Source organism: Nelusetta ayraudi, unplaced genomic scaffold, assembly GCF_046127955.1.
Source record: "Nelusetta ayraudi isolate G7.1 ecotype Tasmania unplaced genomic scaffold, CSIRO-AGI_Nayr_v1 ptg000016l, whole genome shotgun sequence".
Taxonomy (NCBI): domain Eukaryota; kingdom Metazoa; phylum Chordata; class Actinopteri; order Tetraodontiformes; family Monacanthidae; genus Nelusetta; species Nelusetta ayraudi.
Genome location: NW_027466066.1, coordinates 2,885,009 through 2,901,772, shown reverse-complemented (window position 1 = coordinate 2,901,772; position 16,764 = coordinate 2,885,009). Strand labels below are relative to the sequence as shown.

The window sequence follows — 16,764 nt, the reverse complement described above, 5'->3', positions numbered from 1 at the left end:
CTTTTTCATAAAATCAAACTCTGATATAAATAACTTAGTCAATATGCATTTTCTCAATACAGACAATGCTTATTCTATAACACTTCTACTACTGAGACTTTACTCCATTCTACTCATGTTGATAAATACATGTCTCAGAAGCATTACTTCACAGGCCTTTCCACATACTTCTAATGGCCTTTTTTTTTATCAAATGTGATACCGACCTAAGAAACCTAAGAAATCTCCCGGCTTTGCGCGTCATGTCCTATCAACATCGACTCGTTAGGCAAAGTGTGGGTGAGTGTCGCCCACCTGGACTCCCAGGATGCCGAAGATGATGAAGAACGCGCAGCAGATGAGGACGATGTTGCCGATGGGCCGCAGGGAGGTGATGAGCGTCTCCACGACCAGCTTCAGCCCCGGCGCTCGGCTTATCACCCTGCGGGCGCATTCAAAATGCATGACGGCGGCTGCTTCTACACTCCTCCACCCGGAGCGTCGGAGACGCCGCGCGGCGCCGCAGACTTCCGTACCTGAGCGGGCGCAGCGTGCGCAGAAGGCGCAGGACTCTGAGGATGCCCAGGATCCGGTTCCCGCCGCTGTAGGCCAGCGAGAAGAGGATGTCCACCAGCGACACCAACACCAGCAGCCCGTCCAGGACGTTCCAGCTGGACTGGAGGTAGGTCTGATTGCCGAAGCAGAAACCCAGGGCTACGACCTACGGGAGGAAATGTTCGGTCGCACCGTCAAAGCGTAAAAATTCAAGAGGAAGATCGGACGACGGCCATGAAAGACTTTTCTCTTATTTTTTTTTTTTACCTTGATGGCCATTTCTAGCATGAAGATCACAGTGAAAACGTAGTTGGACACGCTCAGAAAGACTCGCTCCTGTGGGAGGATCAAGAATAATGAGGCTGATCATCCAAAACGTAAAAGAATCAGAAGACCAAAAACGGTCCATTCTGACTTTAAATAAAGCTGCCGCCGCTTTAGGAAATTAGCTGGGTGAAGCCAGTGCACTTAATACATGAGTCTGAAAGGGCTTTGTGTCATTCAAGGTGGAGGCAAACGTTCTGCAGCTAGAAAAGCGTGTAAAAACGATCGTCACTGAAATAACATTGCACCTTTTTTCGAATCTTGAAATTCAGAAAACGGCTTGAGGTGATGAGTTACCAAGTTACCAAAAAAGAAAAGCCGGCTATACCAAGTTTCTTGTGATTGTTTTTAGGGGCCAGTTGTTTCGAGTGAGCTTCAGCAGCTGACTTCCTATTGAGAGATTCAGCTGTTCAGATCTCTGAACAGCTTGGGCGGCTCTGGGGCTTAGATTGCATGAGAGAATGAAGAGAGGCAATCAGGGTGTGTGTGTGTGTGTGTGTGTGTGTGTGTGTGCGCGCCCGCGCACGTGCGCCGTCCCTTACGTTGCTGTGGGGCTGTATGCCGGGTCTCTCCAAGGCGATGGTGATGCAGTTGAGGAAGATGAAGACCAGGACCACGTGGTCAAACAATTTGTGCGAGATGAGACGTTGGCACCAGTTACGCAGTCTGAGCGCACACAAAAGCAGCATAAACACACCGAGAAAGTACATACAAAAACTGCCTGTGTGTGTGTGTGTGTGTGTGTCTTACTGGCTCTCTGGAGAGAACAAGTACATGGTCCAGTCTTCATGTTCTTTGCACCAGCGGGGCTTCAGGTTTTGGAGCTCCTTTTTGATCCAGCAGCACAGAGAACTCTGAGGAAGGTAAAGATCAGGATACGACATCCTAATATGTATATGTTAGCGCAGCTAAACTGCCTCTTCAACTAGTGTGTGGTGACACACGAGCGAGAGCAGGCACCAAATGTCAGCAACAAGCATTAAAAGACAATGACTTCAGGATTTTCCGATAACAATCTGTGTCTGTAGGCTGTAAATAAGAACAATGAAAAAAATGCATCCATTGCTGCTTTTGCTTGCTTCACACCGCAAAGCCTGTGCAAAACTCTCAATTCTAGAGGCTCCTTGTGATGTCACAAAGGGCCGACGCTGACACTTGATCGCTGTGGTGGTTGTTCTTCCCTCTGGGACCGACTCGCAAGTACTTCAGCTTCCTTTCACCAGGGTACGAACAGAGTTTCTTTTTTTCAGGAGACTGCAAACAGAGGGCTAAATATGCTGTATTTTTCAGAGAGGTAGTACAAAAGCCTCCAGGGTCATAAAACCGCAAACTGGTGTGACGCGGCACTTTAACGCAACTGCGTATAGTGTTTAACTTAATCCAGCGAGGATGAAAGCAGAGGGACCCAAAAACTTAGCTGGCAGAAAATTTACAAACTCGTTTATGTTTCTAATAAAAAACAACAATCAGAGAGCTGAGGTGTGCAACTCCTCTGCTTGTGGGATTCTAATTAAAAACAGCTCAAAGTCCGGCTCTCGAGACGCTTATCTGGCACACGCGTTGTTGTGCAGTGCTGCTGTAGGTGTGCGAGTGTGTGTTGCTTGTGTGCAGCGTGAGCAAAACTGGCAAAAAAAAAACCCTGCTACTTAGATGTGACCATATTTGAAGTTCATTATCCATGACTTAACCGAGCAGAACCACGCGCACACGGTGCACACAACCACGGACGCTTCACAGCTGGCGGTTCTAATGCACACACCGGTGCGTGATATTGCACAGGCGCGCTTTTAAGTCTTGGTATTCCAGGAGGAGCCTTCAGTTTTGTTTTTTGGTTTTTTTTTTGGGGGGGGGGTGGATTTCATGGCTTTGTAAACTCAATTTGGTGCCAATAGAACCAATCAGAAGGCCACAATAGAGGTGACCCCCAAAAGCACAAAGGAGTTCACTCTCCAGACACGCAGGGCGGGCAAAGTCACAATCAATCCATTACAGAGGGCCAATTAGTCTCCCTTTACACGGTGCGGCAGGAACAAAGACAGAATCAAGACACGCGGAGGGTAACGACGGCTTTTTGGATTGTTGAGATTCCAACTTCAGTCTTTAGACTCTTGGAAATCCCCCTCGTACATAATGGCCAAGTATTTTCTATCGATTCCGAGACTCGATTTGATCCCGCAAGCCGTCGGCTCCCTCTCACTCGTGATGAAATTTAGGAAGGAACTCCTGCCAGCTGCCGGTAAAAGCCAATGAAGAAAACAGGAAGTGACCACACGCCTTGCTAATGCTCGACCGACGCTCGGCCAAAGAACGCCAGAGTGTTTTCGATTGGTACTAAAACTGTATTTGATCCCACACCAATGAGCTCCCTCTCACTTGGGGTAAAACCAAGAGGCAACTTCTTCTAAAAGGCACCAGAAGAAGGAAATACAGAACGGCCAATGCTAAACAGTTAGCATGCATACGTTACCAGAAAGTTTCCAAAAAAAGGGTTTTCGGGGTCCTGAGGGTTGTGCGATCCTGACAAGACAATACTGCTTTTGTTGACAGGGACGACCCTCAGGACCAACTGCAAGGTGTTGGAACGAACCAGATTTCAACACCAGGTTCTCCTTAAAAAAGGAGCCTTTTTGGATGAAATGTCTTGAGGTAAACGAGAACAAAGTCCAGTTGGCTAGTTGTAATATTGCAGCTACCAAGCCAAACTGTTGTGAAAGAAAAATATTGCAAAAGCCTAGATCTGATAGAAGGTTCCTCAATTCACCTCTCAAGGTTTTGCCCCTGGGTTCCTCGCCGATGGGGTTTGCACTGGACTATGATAACCTTGCAACCGGAGCGCTAGGCCAAGGGAAAAAACAAAACAAAAAATGGATACTCACATCATCATCCAAGTCGTCCTCGGGTAACGAGTCTTCCTTGGGCTCCGAGTTGAGGGTGGGGTCATAGGTCAGCGTCCTGCCGTTGCAGTCGCCGTACTCCACCACCAGGGAGGGGCAGAGGGTGGAGGCCTGCAGCAGCTCCAGGGGCTCCGGCCGCAGCAGGTTGTTGTCCACCGCCTCCGCCTTGTCCTCGTTGTCCTCTTCGTCATCCTCCTCCTCCCGCCCCTCCCCCGACAAGAGGCTCTCCCTCTCGCCGCTGGTGTCCCGCCGCTTGAGGCTCGGCGCCCTCCCCAGGCTGTTCCAGCTGGAGCGCCGGCTCCCCCACGAGCGAGGGGGAAGCGGGGAGCGGCGGCCGGGACTCGAGAGGCTCTGGAGCGGCAGAGGGCGAAGATGTTGAGGGTCGCGGGGTGAACCACAGTTTGGATTTTTTTGCAGAGTCGAGAGTTTTGACGTTAAAACTGGCGCCCACAGCCCAATTTGTCTCACTGTAAACGGTGAGTTTCTCCTCGAGATCTTTTTTTTTTTTTTTAATTTATTGCCGTGATTAAAAGCTGCACTTGATCGAATTTACCGCCTGCTTGCTCACCTTTATTAAACACGCATGACAAACGATTTTGCCTCCTCCCCGTCGACACGAAAGCCATTAAAGAGTCGCTGGCAAATTCACATTTGTCAGACTTGATCGCGGACGAGGCCCCGTTGAGAACCAAGCCAAAACCTCTGGAGCAATTTTTATATTTTGTTGTTTACCTGGTTTTCTTTCCCAACCTTCTCCTTCTCTCCTTCACAGGAGTAGGTTGGGAACACTCCAAAAAAAAACCACAATATTGAAATTAAAGAACCCAATATCTATATTTTTAGTTTCTGATCTCTCGCTGGATCATCATTTTGGAGCTTCTCTGCAAAACAGTTTTGAAACGTATCCCAACATTTGACACCGGGAGATCACAAATTCACAACACTTCTGACAGTTTCGTGAATGTTCTGGACTGGCAAGTCCGACGTAGCTCACCAGAGAGCGCTGGTCGTACGCTAGAGGTTCCATGGAGGTGGAGCTTCCGCGGCGAGACTCCGCGCGACCCCTTCCCGCCTCCGAGGAGTCCAGGCCGGCCTCGCCGGGAGCGCCGTCCCTGCACATGAGCTCGTCTCCCAGGATGGACTCCGGCCCCAGGGAGCTCTTTGGTGTGGGCATGGGTGTGGCGGCCGTTCGCATTATTATAGGCGGGGCCATTGTGCCCCGGGGGTCCACGTGGCCGTTGGCGGTCATCATCAGGGAGTACATTTTCAGCTCTGAGAAGGGCGGAGAGGTCAGCTGAGTTTGTTTGTCCGTCCTCGTGCAACACGATCCCGCGGGTCAACTTACCGGTGTCCCGGAGCTGCTCCACCTTCTCGTCCTCCTCGAAGTTGTCGGATTTCTTCTCGTCGTCCGACTCCGATCGGTTGGCGTCGCCCTGGCGACACACGCGGGACAGTAAGACCGAGGTCCCAGTTCAGGCCGGAGCCACGGGGGCATTGCCGCGAGATGAGATCTCGCCGCACTGCTGAGGTTGATATTGCGGCGGCGGATGAGGAAAATTTGAAACGGTTTGAAACGGTGTCACGGCGGGGGGAAGGAGTCCTCCCGGTGCTTTTGCATAATGTGACAGTTTGATTATTGGGACTCGGAACCCCGCGACCCTCGGTGGAATTAATTAGAAGCCGGCGAAGACCCCCGCTGCAGCAATTACACGGCTGTGGATGAGACCACGCTGGTTTTTCGAAAATCAAGGCGCCCGTCCCCGCGCTGCTCCCCCCCCGACACGGGTGCAGCGATCGGCCCCGACTCTCCCCCTGAGGTCTGAGTGCCACGAGAAGGGTTGCGAAGATACCTGTTTGAGATGAGTAATCTCAAACAACTTGGAGGGACCACGTGGAGAGAGAGGCTGGTCAAAGACGCGCTCAGCCGGAGACACAGAAGCCCTGATGGGCAACTGGAGATTTAAGGTTCTGCATTTCGGGCGTCACTTATGTATTTCAACACAAGCCTGTGCGTCCGCTGGTGAACAAAATGTCTAGAAGGAGATGCAGACTGCACTCATTTTTTTCAGAAGCATAAAAAAATAGAAATCTCTTTGATGTAACTAAGCTCAATTACAGTGTAGAACATTACGTCCTCCTTCACTCCAGCGAGGAATCTCCTCCTCAGGGCCACCTGCCGGCCACTTTCAACCTCAGCCCAGATATTCACTGTCCCTCCTCTGGACGCATCCAGAACATCTCAGTCTGGCCTCTCTGGTTTTATCTCCAGAACATCAAAAACATCTGATCGTGGTCGCCCACAAAGAGAAGTCACACATTTTTAATCTCTTTTCCTCACTGACTGTTTGGATCCTGAGTACTTGAATTTCTCCCCCGACTGTATCTCTACTCCATGTAACCTCACTCTCCCTCTCTTGTGGATTTTGGGGCTCCCACCAGGGTCTTGACGGTGAAATACCGCCTGAGCGCCAACAGGGACATAGCAGAGGTACAAAATTCTGCAAACTCCAAATTTTGTTGCAAATTCATCTGAAACACATCTGTCTTAACTTAGATAGAAACTCTTGCCATAAGAAAAATGAATCAAACAATAGGACAAGACTTAAGGTCCTTATCGCTGAAGCGATGCGAACAACGCAAAAATGCTCATTTTTCTCCGCTTTTTCGCTCCACGGAAATTTGCCAGTGTGGAAGTTTGTATTGACTTCAAGAGGTTTATTTTATTTTTATCAGCAAAGCGACCGCTCTCACCTCGGCCTGGAAGCCCTCCACCAAGATGGCCACCAGCAAATTGAAGAGCACGTAGTTGCCGAACGTCATGAGGGCAACGAAGTAGAGCGCCGCCCAGGGGGAGGTGGAGGCCATGCCGTTGTACAGCACCACGTTCCAGTCCTCCTGCGTCAGAATCTGGCGGGAGCGGCGGGGACGAGAGAGAGTAGAGAAGAGAAGAGAAGAGAAGAGAAGAGAAGAGGGCGGCGAGACAGACAGAGTCAAAAATAAACAAGCTGAAGAGATCGTTGGCGCCCAGTTGCATAATTTAAACAAGACTGGGAAACAAGTGACATTCCGGGACGATGAGAGGGGAGGCAGGTGAGTAGGGAAGGCAGAGGAACAGGAAGCAGGAAATGGAAGCAGAGTTTCCTGTTATTAGCGTGCGCTGCCTACGTCGCTCTGGCGGTTAGCTAAACTCCTGCCAGCGAGCTGCTTCTCCACCGCCGCCCTGCCACAGTCTTTCAACTCTGCGAGCAGGAGATTACTACGAGTCAACAGGCGGACCGGGCGAGTGGGCGTGCGTGTGAGTGTGTGTATGTGTGTGTGTGTGTGTGTGTGTGTGTGTTTGTGCGTCTGCCCGGCCGCGCCGGAATCGATGCGAGCGATGAAAGCGTTTAGCGAGTGGGACGGCGCTCGCGATGCAGCGCCAGTGCACGCCTCATCTCATCTCCGCCCACTCGCCGAGCCGAGCGCCGCGGCAGGACGGCGCTCGGCTCCGGCACGCCTGGGTGCATGTGGCGTGCACACACACACACACACACACACACACACACACACACACACACACACACAAACGTGCACGCGCGCCACAATGATTTGAGTTTTGCTGCACCTGCTCCCCCAGAGACTTGAGTTAAGCTAGCCAGTGTCTCTGTGTGTGTGCTACGTCCTTACATGACAGTTTGGGTAAAAAAAAAAAAAAAAAAAAAATGCCTTTTCAGCATGTCCCTCCTACACTCACACACAAAGTGAGCGCACTGGCAGCGATGTTCTACCTTTTTGTGCTGACTCAGAAAAAAAGGCCAACCGAACAAAATCTCCACACAAGGGGGCCGAAAATAGACAATCATAGTGGAAAAGAGGGTGAGCATAAGCATCTTTTATTTTCCAACCTCGCCGCACAACTTCACACGTAAGCCCACTCGGAGCTCGGAGTTTGGGTCGTTGTTTTTTTTTTTGTTTTTTTTTCTGAGTTTAGTCAGCTTGAAAAACGTAACAAGCGTTTTTACGCGGCACGGACCGCGAAACAGACGAGCGGAGTTTTTGTTTTTTCCTTCTCGTTTTTTACCCGTCGCATTTCCTGTCGAGGAAAAATGAGGCCAGTGATGCATCAGCCTCGCTGCAGAGCAAAGTCTTCTTCTCCCCCCCCCCCACCGGGATGACGCATGCATGACTGACAAGCTAACGGCATCCGAGATTTATGAGCTAAAAAGTCTGACTGCGCCGTTGCTTGTGTTCCCCCACAAAGACGTTGACCTGCAGACATTCAGCGACTCATAAAAATGTTAGAACGTTAATAATGACTGAATAAATCCCTTTAGCGTTCCCACCGAGGAAAGAATTAATGGAATTTTGGGGTTTCCCCCCCGCAGGGTAGTACAAACCTTAAACTAATAAATATAAAAAACTAAATATAAAAAAAGAACAGTCCGCAGTTTTAAGAATACCGGAAGTGGGAAGTAACAAAGTATAAATACTCTGTTACTTTACATAAATATTTTTTTTTTTCATGTACCTGTACTTTACTTTTTCTGACAACTTTTTACTCTTACTCCCTATATTTGTCCTCAAATATTTGTACTTTCTATTTCTTACACTGGAAAAAAGTTATTTACTTATTACAAAAGACAAAACATTTTGACTTTTTACAGAACCTGTACTTTCTTTCGTTTACTTGAATAATGGAGTCGACTCAGTACATTAACTTTTACCAGAGTATTTTTTTTTTTTTTAAAACAAGTATCGATACTTTTACTCAAGTACAGAATGTGCCACCTCTGAAGAATACTCACTTTATACTTGAGGAAGACAGTTCAAGTGTAACACGAGAGAGGGAGAAGTACCTGAAATACTGTGACGATGGCCCAGAGCAGCGAGTCAAAGTTCTTGCGGTCGGGGATGGTGTCTCCGCTCTCCGTCCGCAGGCTGAACTTGCAGCCGAACAGATGCATTCCCAGGATGCTGCGGAGGAGACGGAGGACCGAGTTCAACACTTGGCACTCCGATAGGGGCCTTGAAAGACAATGTGGTGGCACGTGAAAGTAGTGAAGGCACCTGAAAGTGAAGATGAAGAGCATGAGCAGCATGCAGAACGTGGCCACGTTGTCCATGGTCTTCATCAGCACCACCAGCTGGCGCCGCAGGGCGGGCAGGAAGCGGACCAGCTTGAGGACGCGCAGCAGGCGGAACGTTCGCAGGACGGAGAGGCCGCCGTCCGCCTGGCCGATGATCTCCCAAACACTGTGAGAGAGAGAGAGAGAGAGAGAGAGAGAGAGAGAGAGAGAGAGAGAGAGAGAGAGAGAGAGAGAGAATCAGAACAAAACTGTTCAGGTCCCAACGTTGACATGGATCTATTGGCATAAATTGTCAAAGAAGAAGATAGGATAAAGACCCAGTATGCAACATTCACTGGAAACTGCTGCTTGTGATGGGAAATACAAATGGATTTATTCAGTGATGTGAGATCACTCAAAAGAAAAAAAACTTCCCAAACTGTGGATCTAAGGATTTTGGGACGTTATCCCCCCCCCCACCCCCCCCCCCCTGACGTCACAGCTGGTACCACAAAGACGGGAGATAAAGTGAGGCCTCAGATAGAAGGGAGCTCGTGAAACTTAACGTCCAGCCACCTGCTGTCTGCTGGGCGGGCCGCTACCAGCCTGCCATTTACGTTCTGAGGCCCCAAACTGAATGATGACATAAAATTGTTTGATTGCAGTACGCTCGCTGACCCCTAGATGGCAGTAAATCTCACACGCCGGGCCTTTAAAAAGCCGAACTAAAACACCAGGATGAGTTTGATCACACTGATGTGGTGGCTCTCGACTTGTGTGGCGCCCACCACCCCACTTTAACAACGAGCCACAGCTCACATCGGGGGGGAGAAGACGCTGCAGTTGGGACCCGAGATAGGAGACAATCCCAGTATTCCAAAACAAAAAAAACGAGTTCAATGAAAAACCAAAAGCGGCCAGCAGGTGGTGTGATTAAAACCCAAAAGTGCATTTAAGCAGCACACACAATACTGAACAGCATATTGAATCAGTCCCACTTAATATGCCATTTGACTCTGAAACTCACTATAAAGGGACCCGCGGGCCACTTTTTGGGCCGCAACCCACCAGTTGGGAATCACAGTGATGATCTATCGTAGTAAAAAAAAAAAAGACTGGAATGCCTTTTCCCGTTTGCAGTCACAGTAAGTCTGGAGTAATGAAGGTGTTCGCCCTGCTCCTGTGACACTTGAGTGCTTCTCCTCATCCAATACAAAAATCAATTGCGCTAATCGGCAGAACCCCCCCCGCCCCCCCGACTGACTCCGGCTGGATGGACGACTTGTTGTGGCAGCGGGTAAACACTGCCTCCGTGACGTCCAGTCGCCTGAATCCTACTTTTTCGTAAATTGGATGCTGCTGCTGCTGCCACCGCTGCTGCTGCTGCTGCTGCAAACTCGACTCCTGACACCTGCCAGACTTCCTAAGACCTACCGGACCGCCTCTCCTATCGGTCTCCCAGCTTCTGCGACACGACTCAACTTCCGAGAGGAGCCACGGTCCCGCCAAGGCCCGCAAGGGTTATGCCGACCTCGACTTTGCTGCCTGCGTCTGCATCACTCTTCAATCAGCATGCAGGTTCCTGACTGATTCCGTCCTGCTGCGATTCTTCCACCACTGTAATTAAGCGGCGGCTGCCGAAGCCTCTTGTGATTGCAGATAATGACAGTGACTGGGTTTTGCGTGCGCAGCAGACTCCAAATGTGGTCCTGGTCTTGGTGATTGAGACACTTCTCCAAATGAGCTGTGTGTTGTTTTTTTTTAATGCAGGGCAGCTGAGGGAATATATTCCATTTATATGTTAATCAGCATATTTATATTCATATAGGTCGGAGCCTCGTGATGTTTGACGTCATGACGTCGGTGACCGGCTGCCTCCTTTTGGTTGTTTTATAGCGTAAACTCCCATTTAAATTCTCTCACTTTCCACAGAGGAACTTCAGGAGGTTTATTCGTTGACTTAATGTGGTTAGTGGTGACTTAGTTAGTGAGGAGAAACAGCTGTAGGGCTGCACGATTAATCGTATTAATGGCAATTCTGCCACCTGGACAACGGCTGCATGAAAACAGGCGCCTCTACTTTCTTGCTTTTGCTACTTTTTTTTTTTTTTTTACTCCTGCTGCTTGAAAGAGGACATGAAACACTGAAGCGCAGTCGTCACAATTTATGGCTAAGTATTTCAAAAATACTGCCATTTAAGCTCAACTGGTAAAGCAGCGGGGCGGTGTCACAAGCTGTGACTAGCTGTGGTCTGGAAGTGTGCAATAAATATGTATTTTGAAAAGGAATTGTGCGAGACTCATGATCATAGCGGGGGGGGGGAGGGGGGGGGGTTACCATTTTATCCAGAATCATGCAACCCTAAAGAGCTGTCTGTGCAGCAATGTGATCTTGACAAGGCTGACATAAAAAAAAAAAAATCTCACATTGAAATAGAACGAAAAGAAAAAAAGAGAGAGAGGACGAGGAAGACGGAGCTACCTGATGATGACGATGACGCTGTCGAAGATGTTGTACGGGTTCCGGATGTATCCGAACAAGCCGAAGGCCAGCAACATGAAGCCCATCTCCAGGACGAACATGCTGGTGAAAACGATGTTGCTGATCTCCAACACGTCGGTCAGCTCCTCGGGCTGGTGGGAGAAGGGGAGGGGTAGGAGTGGGGGGGGGGGGGGGGGGGGGGTATGGAGACGGGAGGGAAGGTGGGAGGTATCCTGTTTAATGTGGACGCACGGGATTGAAGCCTCCCCTGCATCTCGGCGCCCGCAGCAGGGTGCGAGTTGGAGCTGCAGTCAGGCCCGATCAGTCAGCCGGCCGAGCTCCACCTCCGCGCTCCTCCGCCTGCAGCAGCTCCCGGCGACTCGGCGGGAGCCATCGCAGCCACTTCTCCCTCCCAGTGGTCAGGCAGGTTTTTGTTTACATGAAATCCAAGTCTTTTTTTTGTGCTCACAAAACACGTTCTGGTGCGATGGTATTTATTCTGGAGCAAAAACACGCGTCGATGAAAACACATTAAAGGTCTGTCGATTAAAACGCACGTGCATGCCGACGTGAGGTAGAGGGCGCCACACTACAAAGCCATTCCTCTCCTCTCTTTACTCCTCCTGTGTGTTTTCTTCTTTCAAGCTTTTCATTTGTCCCCGTTTCAGCTCTTCGCTCACTGTCCGAACTCAGCACTGCTGTCCAACACGACCTCTTCCAGATGAGATGTTCCAGATTAAAACAGTGTCGTTTTGCATGTTCTAGTCTGAGGAGAAAGGTTTGACATCAAAGCTGTTTTCTTTGTTTTTTTTAATCCCCTCGGCCATCGAGCTTTCAAACACAGACAGAACTGGAACCGGCACTTAAAAAACAAAGACAAATAAATTCTTAAAAAGTTACTTGACGTTGCACTGAAGTTGAACTTGAGTCTCGCAAGGTCTGGCGAGGTCTCACTTACATGAGTGTATGTCTGAGTGTGAGTGTGTGTGTGTGTGTGTGTGTGTGTGTGTGTGTGTGTGTGTGTGTTATCTGCCCAAAAAGGCCATGCTGTCTCCATAGTCCAGGACCAAATCTCTCTCTCTCTCTCGCTCTCTCTCTCTGTCTCTGTCTCTGTCTCTGAGAAAAAGGCAGAATGGATTTATGGGCACGACCCGAGAATCTTTTTTTTAGGGTTTCTCTCCAATTTGCTGCGCTAATGGGAGATTAAAAATCGGCGCCGGCGTGCGCACGCTCTCCCAGACACGAGCTCTGGGCCAAGAAAACTTTTGCCGAAGAACGCGTACGTGCTCCGAACGCACGTCCCCGGGGTTTGATGTTAACGGGAAGACGGGAGACTTAGTGTTCTGCGCGCGTGTTTGTGTCTGAGTTTGAACGCGAGGAACACCAAGAGCCTCTCAGCAGCACCTTCACTCCCCTGCGCTTCGCATCGTCCCCACGACGCGCCCTCAGTTTCCCCTCACTTCCGCTCTCTACACAAACAAAGGCTGCTTTTTTTTTTTTTTCTCCCGCGCGAAGACGCCCGACTAGACTGCCGGCTGCTCTCATCGGATTTCATCCTCACCGTTTATAGCTCCTTTAAGTTACCGCCTTATTCGGGAACGGCTTTTGCCAGCGTCGGCTAACGATAACGACGAGCCTCTGACCTGGCGGTGAACTCCCGCTATCTCTTTCCTGCTCTCCTTTTCAGAAAGCCTGTACCGAGACGCTCAAGTCCGGAAATCCGCCTGTTGTGATTGAAGTTGGGTTGTGTCACAAGGGGCATTGATAATCCTTTAGAGAGAATACGGAAATATCCAAAATTCTTCAGGGTTCGTCTCATGCAAAATTTGGGCTGTCAGTCGATTCAAATTTTTAATTGCGATTAATCGCAAATTAATTGCATTTTTTTTTTACCTTGCTCTATACGTAACTTTTACAAGATATTTATTGCACATCTTTCCGATATTTTTTTTTTTTTACTTTTTATGATTTTTTTCTCCACGATTCAAATAAACAATAGCTCCACATTCTTAAACCGTCACGTGGAACGATTTTCCGAAATCCTTTGGGTTCGTCCCTCGTATCCGTGAGTTAAAGTGCCCCAGTGAAAATGATTTGGTACAGCAGGAGGGAGGGAAAAACACTTCTCACCTCCAAGTGGACCAATCACATCAGTGACTGCTGGTTTTGCTAGCTTGAGGCTTCCTGTTGCTGCTCAGTGGTAGCATTGGCCACTCGTCACTGCCCTGTGACGAGTGGCTAAAGTTTTACAACCTAAGACTTTTCATATTTTCGAGGAAAATTATCGTGCGTGCCCATTTGCAATCAATATTCAACAACAACACATTGCTTGGTTTCACCTTTAAATAATCCAATAGAACGGCTGAAAAAAAGGTGCCGCTCGGCGGACGGACAATTATCGTACGTCTGGCTACGCTGAGGGCGACGTCGTTAATCAGAGTCTTAATTATTTGCTCTTCAACTGGGAGCAAAAAAAATAAGTCACTGCTGACTTCAGCCGATATTTTTGTCCCTTTGTTTCTGCTCGCCGTGGGGCAGAAGGCACAACGACGAGTCAGTTTTAACAGGAAGCCAAAGCTGAATAAAACTAAAATCATTAGTGTATAATTAATCGCGTGAGAGTGGCAGAACGATAAGCCAAAAAGTGGAAGCGGAGTTAGAGGTGTAACATGGGAGCCTCCATCCTCCCTCCAGCTTCCCCCCGGCTGCTCACCTGCTCGTGGTACTCGATGCCCATGCTGAGGGTGTTGACCAGGATGGCGATCATGATGCCCCGGTTGAAGTACTTGCTCTCCACGATCCTCTTCAGCTTCTCCCTGAAGCCCACAAAGGCGCGCACCACTCCGTTGCCGTAGTGGGCGGCTCCGCGCCGCCGGCCGCGCCCTCGTCCACCTCTCAGATCCCCGACCTGGGGATCCGTGAGAGTTCGACGCGGCGGTGAGACATAAAAGTTCAGGTGCAGGAAAAAAATTATAATAATAATTCATCGCCCTTGGGACGTAGCTCGCCACCCTGTTCCGAACCTGATGGAAGTCGTGCAGGCCGTCCACCTCGCCCCGGCCGCCCTCCGGCTCTCCCAGCTCCAGCTCCAAGGTCTCCAGGCTGCGGGCGCACAGGGGGCAGCTGAGCAGCTCCAGGAGCAGCGGGCTGGGAACCACGCCTGCCAGCTGGTACAGCAGCCTCTGGCGTCCTGCAGGGGGTTGGAAAAGGGTGAAGAAGGGGAAAACAACAACAACAACAACAGCGGTCAAACTCCGCAGAGGGGCTCGCTGCTGTAGTCGGACTGAAACAAACGAGCTGAAGGAAAAAAAAATCTAAAAGTCAAAGGCAAAGAGTGCGGACCCTCAGAGATGAGAGAAACTGCCTACTAGCCTACTGGATGCTCTTAAGGTAAATATCTTTTCCTATTACATTATTGTCAATATCTTGTAAATATGACCACAATGTAATAATGTAATAAAAGAATAATTTCTAGACTTGTGTTTGCTACTTTATTACAATGGGTAGCAGATGTTAGCAGACTGGCCCAGACGATTTCACGGCCGCAAAAAAATACTTTGTAATCATTTTGTTACGAGTTATATCTACATTGTGGCCACAATTTATTTATTTAGTTTTTTTTCCCCCCAATGTCACATCTAGGACTCTGTAAAGGGGGGGGATAAGAAGTTCACATAACAAATGCACTAAAAATGCTCCATGCCAGTACGCTTCAGTCAGTAGTTGTGTAAAATAGGGAATAGCGAGATGACGGGGAGTCTAAAAAAGGAGAGCTTCCAGCCCCAGTCCCTCTGTTTCCCCTCTCGTGCGCAGAGAGGGGGGGCGAGGCGCCGATGGAAACCGGCGGCGGCAGAAACAAGAGGATTCTGGGAAGATCCACGTGTTTCTGCGCAGGCAGCGCACGCTTTGTTTACGACTCTCCCCTGGCAACTCTGGCTGCAGCAGGGAGCCATCAGTCGAGTTGTCCTCGCATTTCATCACCTTCCCTAATCTCCGAGGTGCCGCCGCCGCCGCCGCCACAAACACTTTCCCCCGTCAGTTTAGCAAAGGCTCTCTTTTTGTTGTTGTTGAACGTGCCGTAATAGATCAACATCTTCATTTCTAATCCCCGAGTCTGGTACACTGACTCACCAAGAATGTAAACTGGCAAAATGAAAACAAAAAAAAAAACCCTCGACAGATTTGGAGATAACAGCACATTTAGCACTGTGTTTACAGCCTCCTGCTAGACCTAAGCTTTCGTTGCCAAGGTCTCTTGATGGATCATCTCTGCTTTGTGGACCAGTGACTGGTGTTAGGTGCTTCCTGCATTTTCACACCGTAAAAATATGCAAAAGTCAAACTACGTTAGCAAATGTGTTCTTTTCAAATTTCCTAATTTACTGTTTTAAGGATAAGTAAAGAAAAAACTGGTGTTTGGAATTACTTTTGGTTTTGAATTGTATGTATTGTTATCTATCTAGCTATCCATCTATCTATCCATCCATCCATCTTCTTCCAAAGTGAAAATGTCACCCTTACTTTCCTGAAAAATGAGAAAAGCCAATCCATTGCTTCCTTTGGTCGCTCTGATCAGGAAGTGCGTGTAAAAAATATGCAGTCCTGGAATTAAACCCTTTGTGACATCACAAAGGGGTACTTTGGGCCAGCAATGTCCCACAGAGGTGTTTGAAGCCCCCGCCTCACCCTGTCTTGTTGCCGCCCACTTCCAGACATCAGCATCATCTCCACGAATGGACCTGAATACTGACCTTTTTTTTTTGCAGGAGGCTGCAAACACAGGGCTAATTCTGCAAATTTTCCTGTGGAACTTTCCAGAGAAAATAAACCACGCGGGAGGTGAACGGCTCGGCCGACTCACTGTGCTGTCCCATGAGCTGGTAGAGCTTGTTGAGGGTCTCCGTGTGCTCGGAGGCCGGCTGGCCGGCCGACCGCCGCTCCGGACTGGCGGCGTGCTGCTGGGAGTGCGGCGGCGGCGTCTTGCTGCTGTAGCTGCACACGAAGGAGGGCAGGATGGTGGGGTAGTTCATCCCGCCGTTCAGCTTCCCCAGCAGGGCGCCCACGCCCGCCGCGTTCCTGCCCTCGCCGCCGCCGCCGCCACCGTTGGCGCTCCCCCGCCGCACGGCCAGCGACTTCATCTCCAGCTCCTCCCCGGCCCCGGCCCCGCCCCCGCCGCCGCCGCCGCCGCTGTGCTGCCCGCCGTTGCTGAGGCGGCAGTGCTGGTGCTGGTGGTGCTGCAGCAGGTTGTGGATGGGCCTCAGCCACAGCGCGTTGCCGCTGCCGCCGAAGGCCCGGCCCGAGCCGTGGCCGTGGCCGTTCCCGCCGCCGTTGCCGCCGCCGCCGCCTCCTCCCACGCTGCCGCTGCCGTTCGGATTCACCTTTTTGCGCCGTTTGCTGGAGCGAGCAGAGAGAGAGAGAGAGAGAGAGAGAGAGAGAGAAGATCAACCCCTGCGCTGATATGATAATCAACTTGCAAACTAGTTCA

General features: G+C 49.9%; 1 protein-coding gene across 1 annotated transcript in view; it reads right to left on the bottom strand.

Annotated features, from left to right (window-relative positions):
• cacna1ha (calcium channel, voltage-dependent, T type, alpha 1H subunit a) overlaps nt 1-16,764 on the bottom strand; it is a 46,300-nt gene that overhangs the window by 14,214 nt on the left and 15,322 nt on the right. Inside the window, exons 8-22 of the mRNA XM_076023577.1 lie at nt 16,141-16,673; nt 14,303-14,469; nt 13,993-14,187; nt 11,280-11,431; nt 8,799-8,984; nt 8,588-8,705; nt 6,504-6,659; nt 5,098-5,185; nt 4,747-5,024; nt 3,735-4,103; nt 1,609-1,712; nt 1,401-1,524; nt 802-870; nt 516-700; nt 295-421 (exon numbers count right to left, since the gene is read on the bottom strand). Of these exons, the coding sequence (XP_075879692.1) occupies nt 295-421; nt 516-700; nt 802-870; nt 1,401-1,524; nt 1,609-1,712; nt 3,735-4,103; nt 4,747-5,024; nt 5,098-5,185; nt 6,504-6,659; nt 8,588-8,705; nt 8,799-8,984; nt 11,280-11,431; nt 13,993-14,187; nt 14,303-14,469; nt 16,141-16,673 (2,851 nt within the window). The remainder of the gene's footprint in view (nt 1-294; nt 422-515; nt 701-801; nt 871-1,400; nt 1,525-1,608; nt 1,713-3,734; nt 4,104-4,746; nt 5,025-5,097; nt 5,186-6,503; nt 6,660-8,587; nt 8,706-8,798; nt 8,985-11,279; nt 11,432-13,992; nt 14,188-14,302; nt 14,470-16,140; nt 16,674-16,764) is intronic.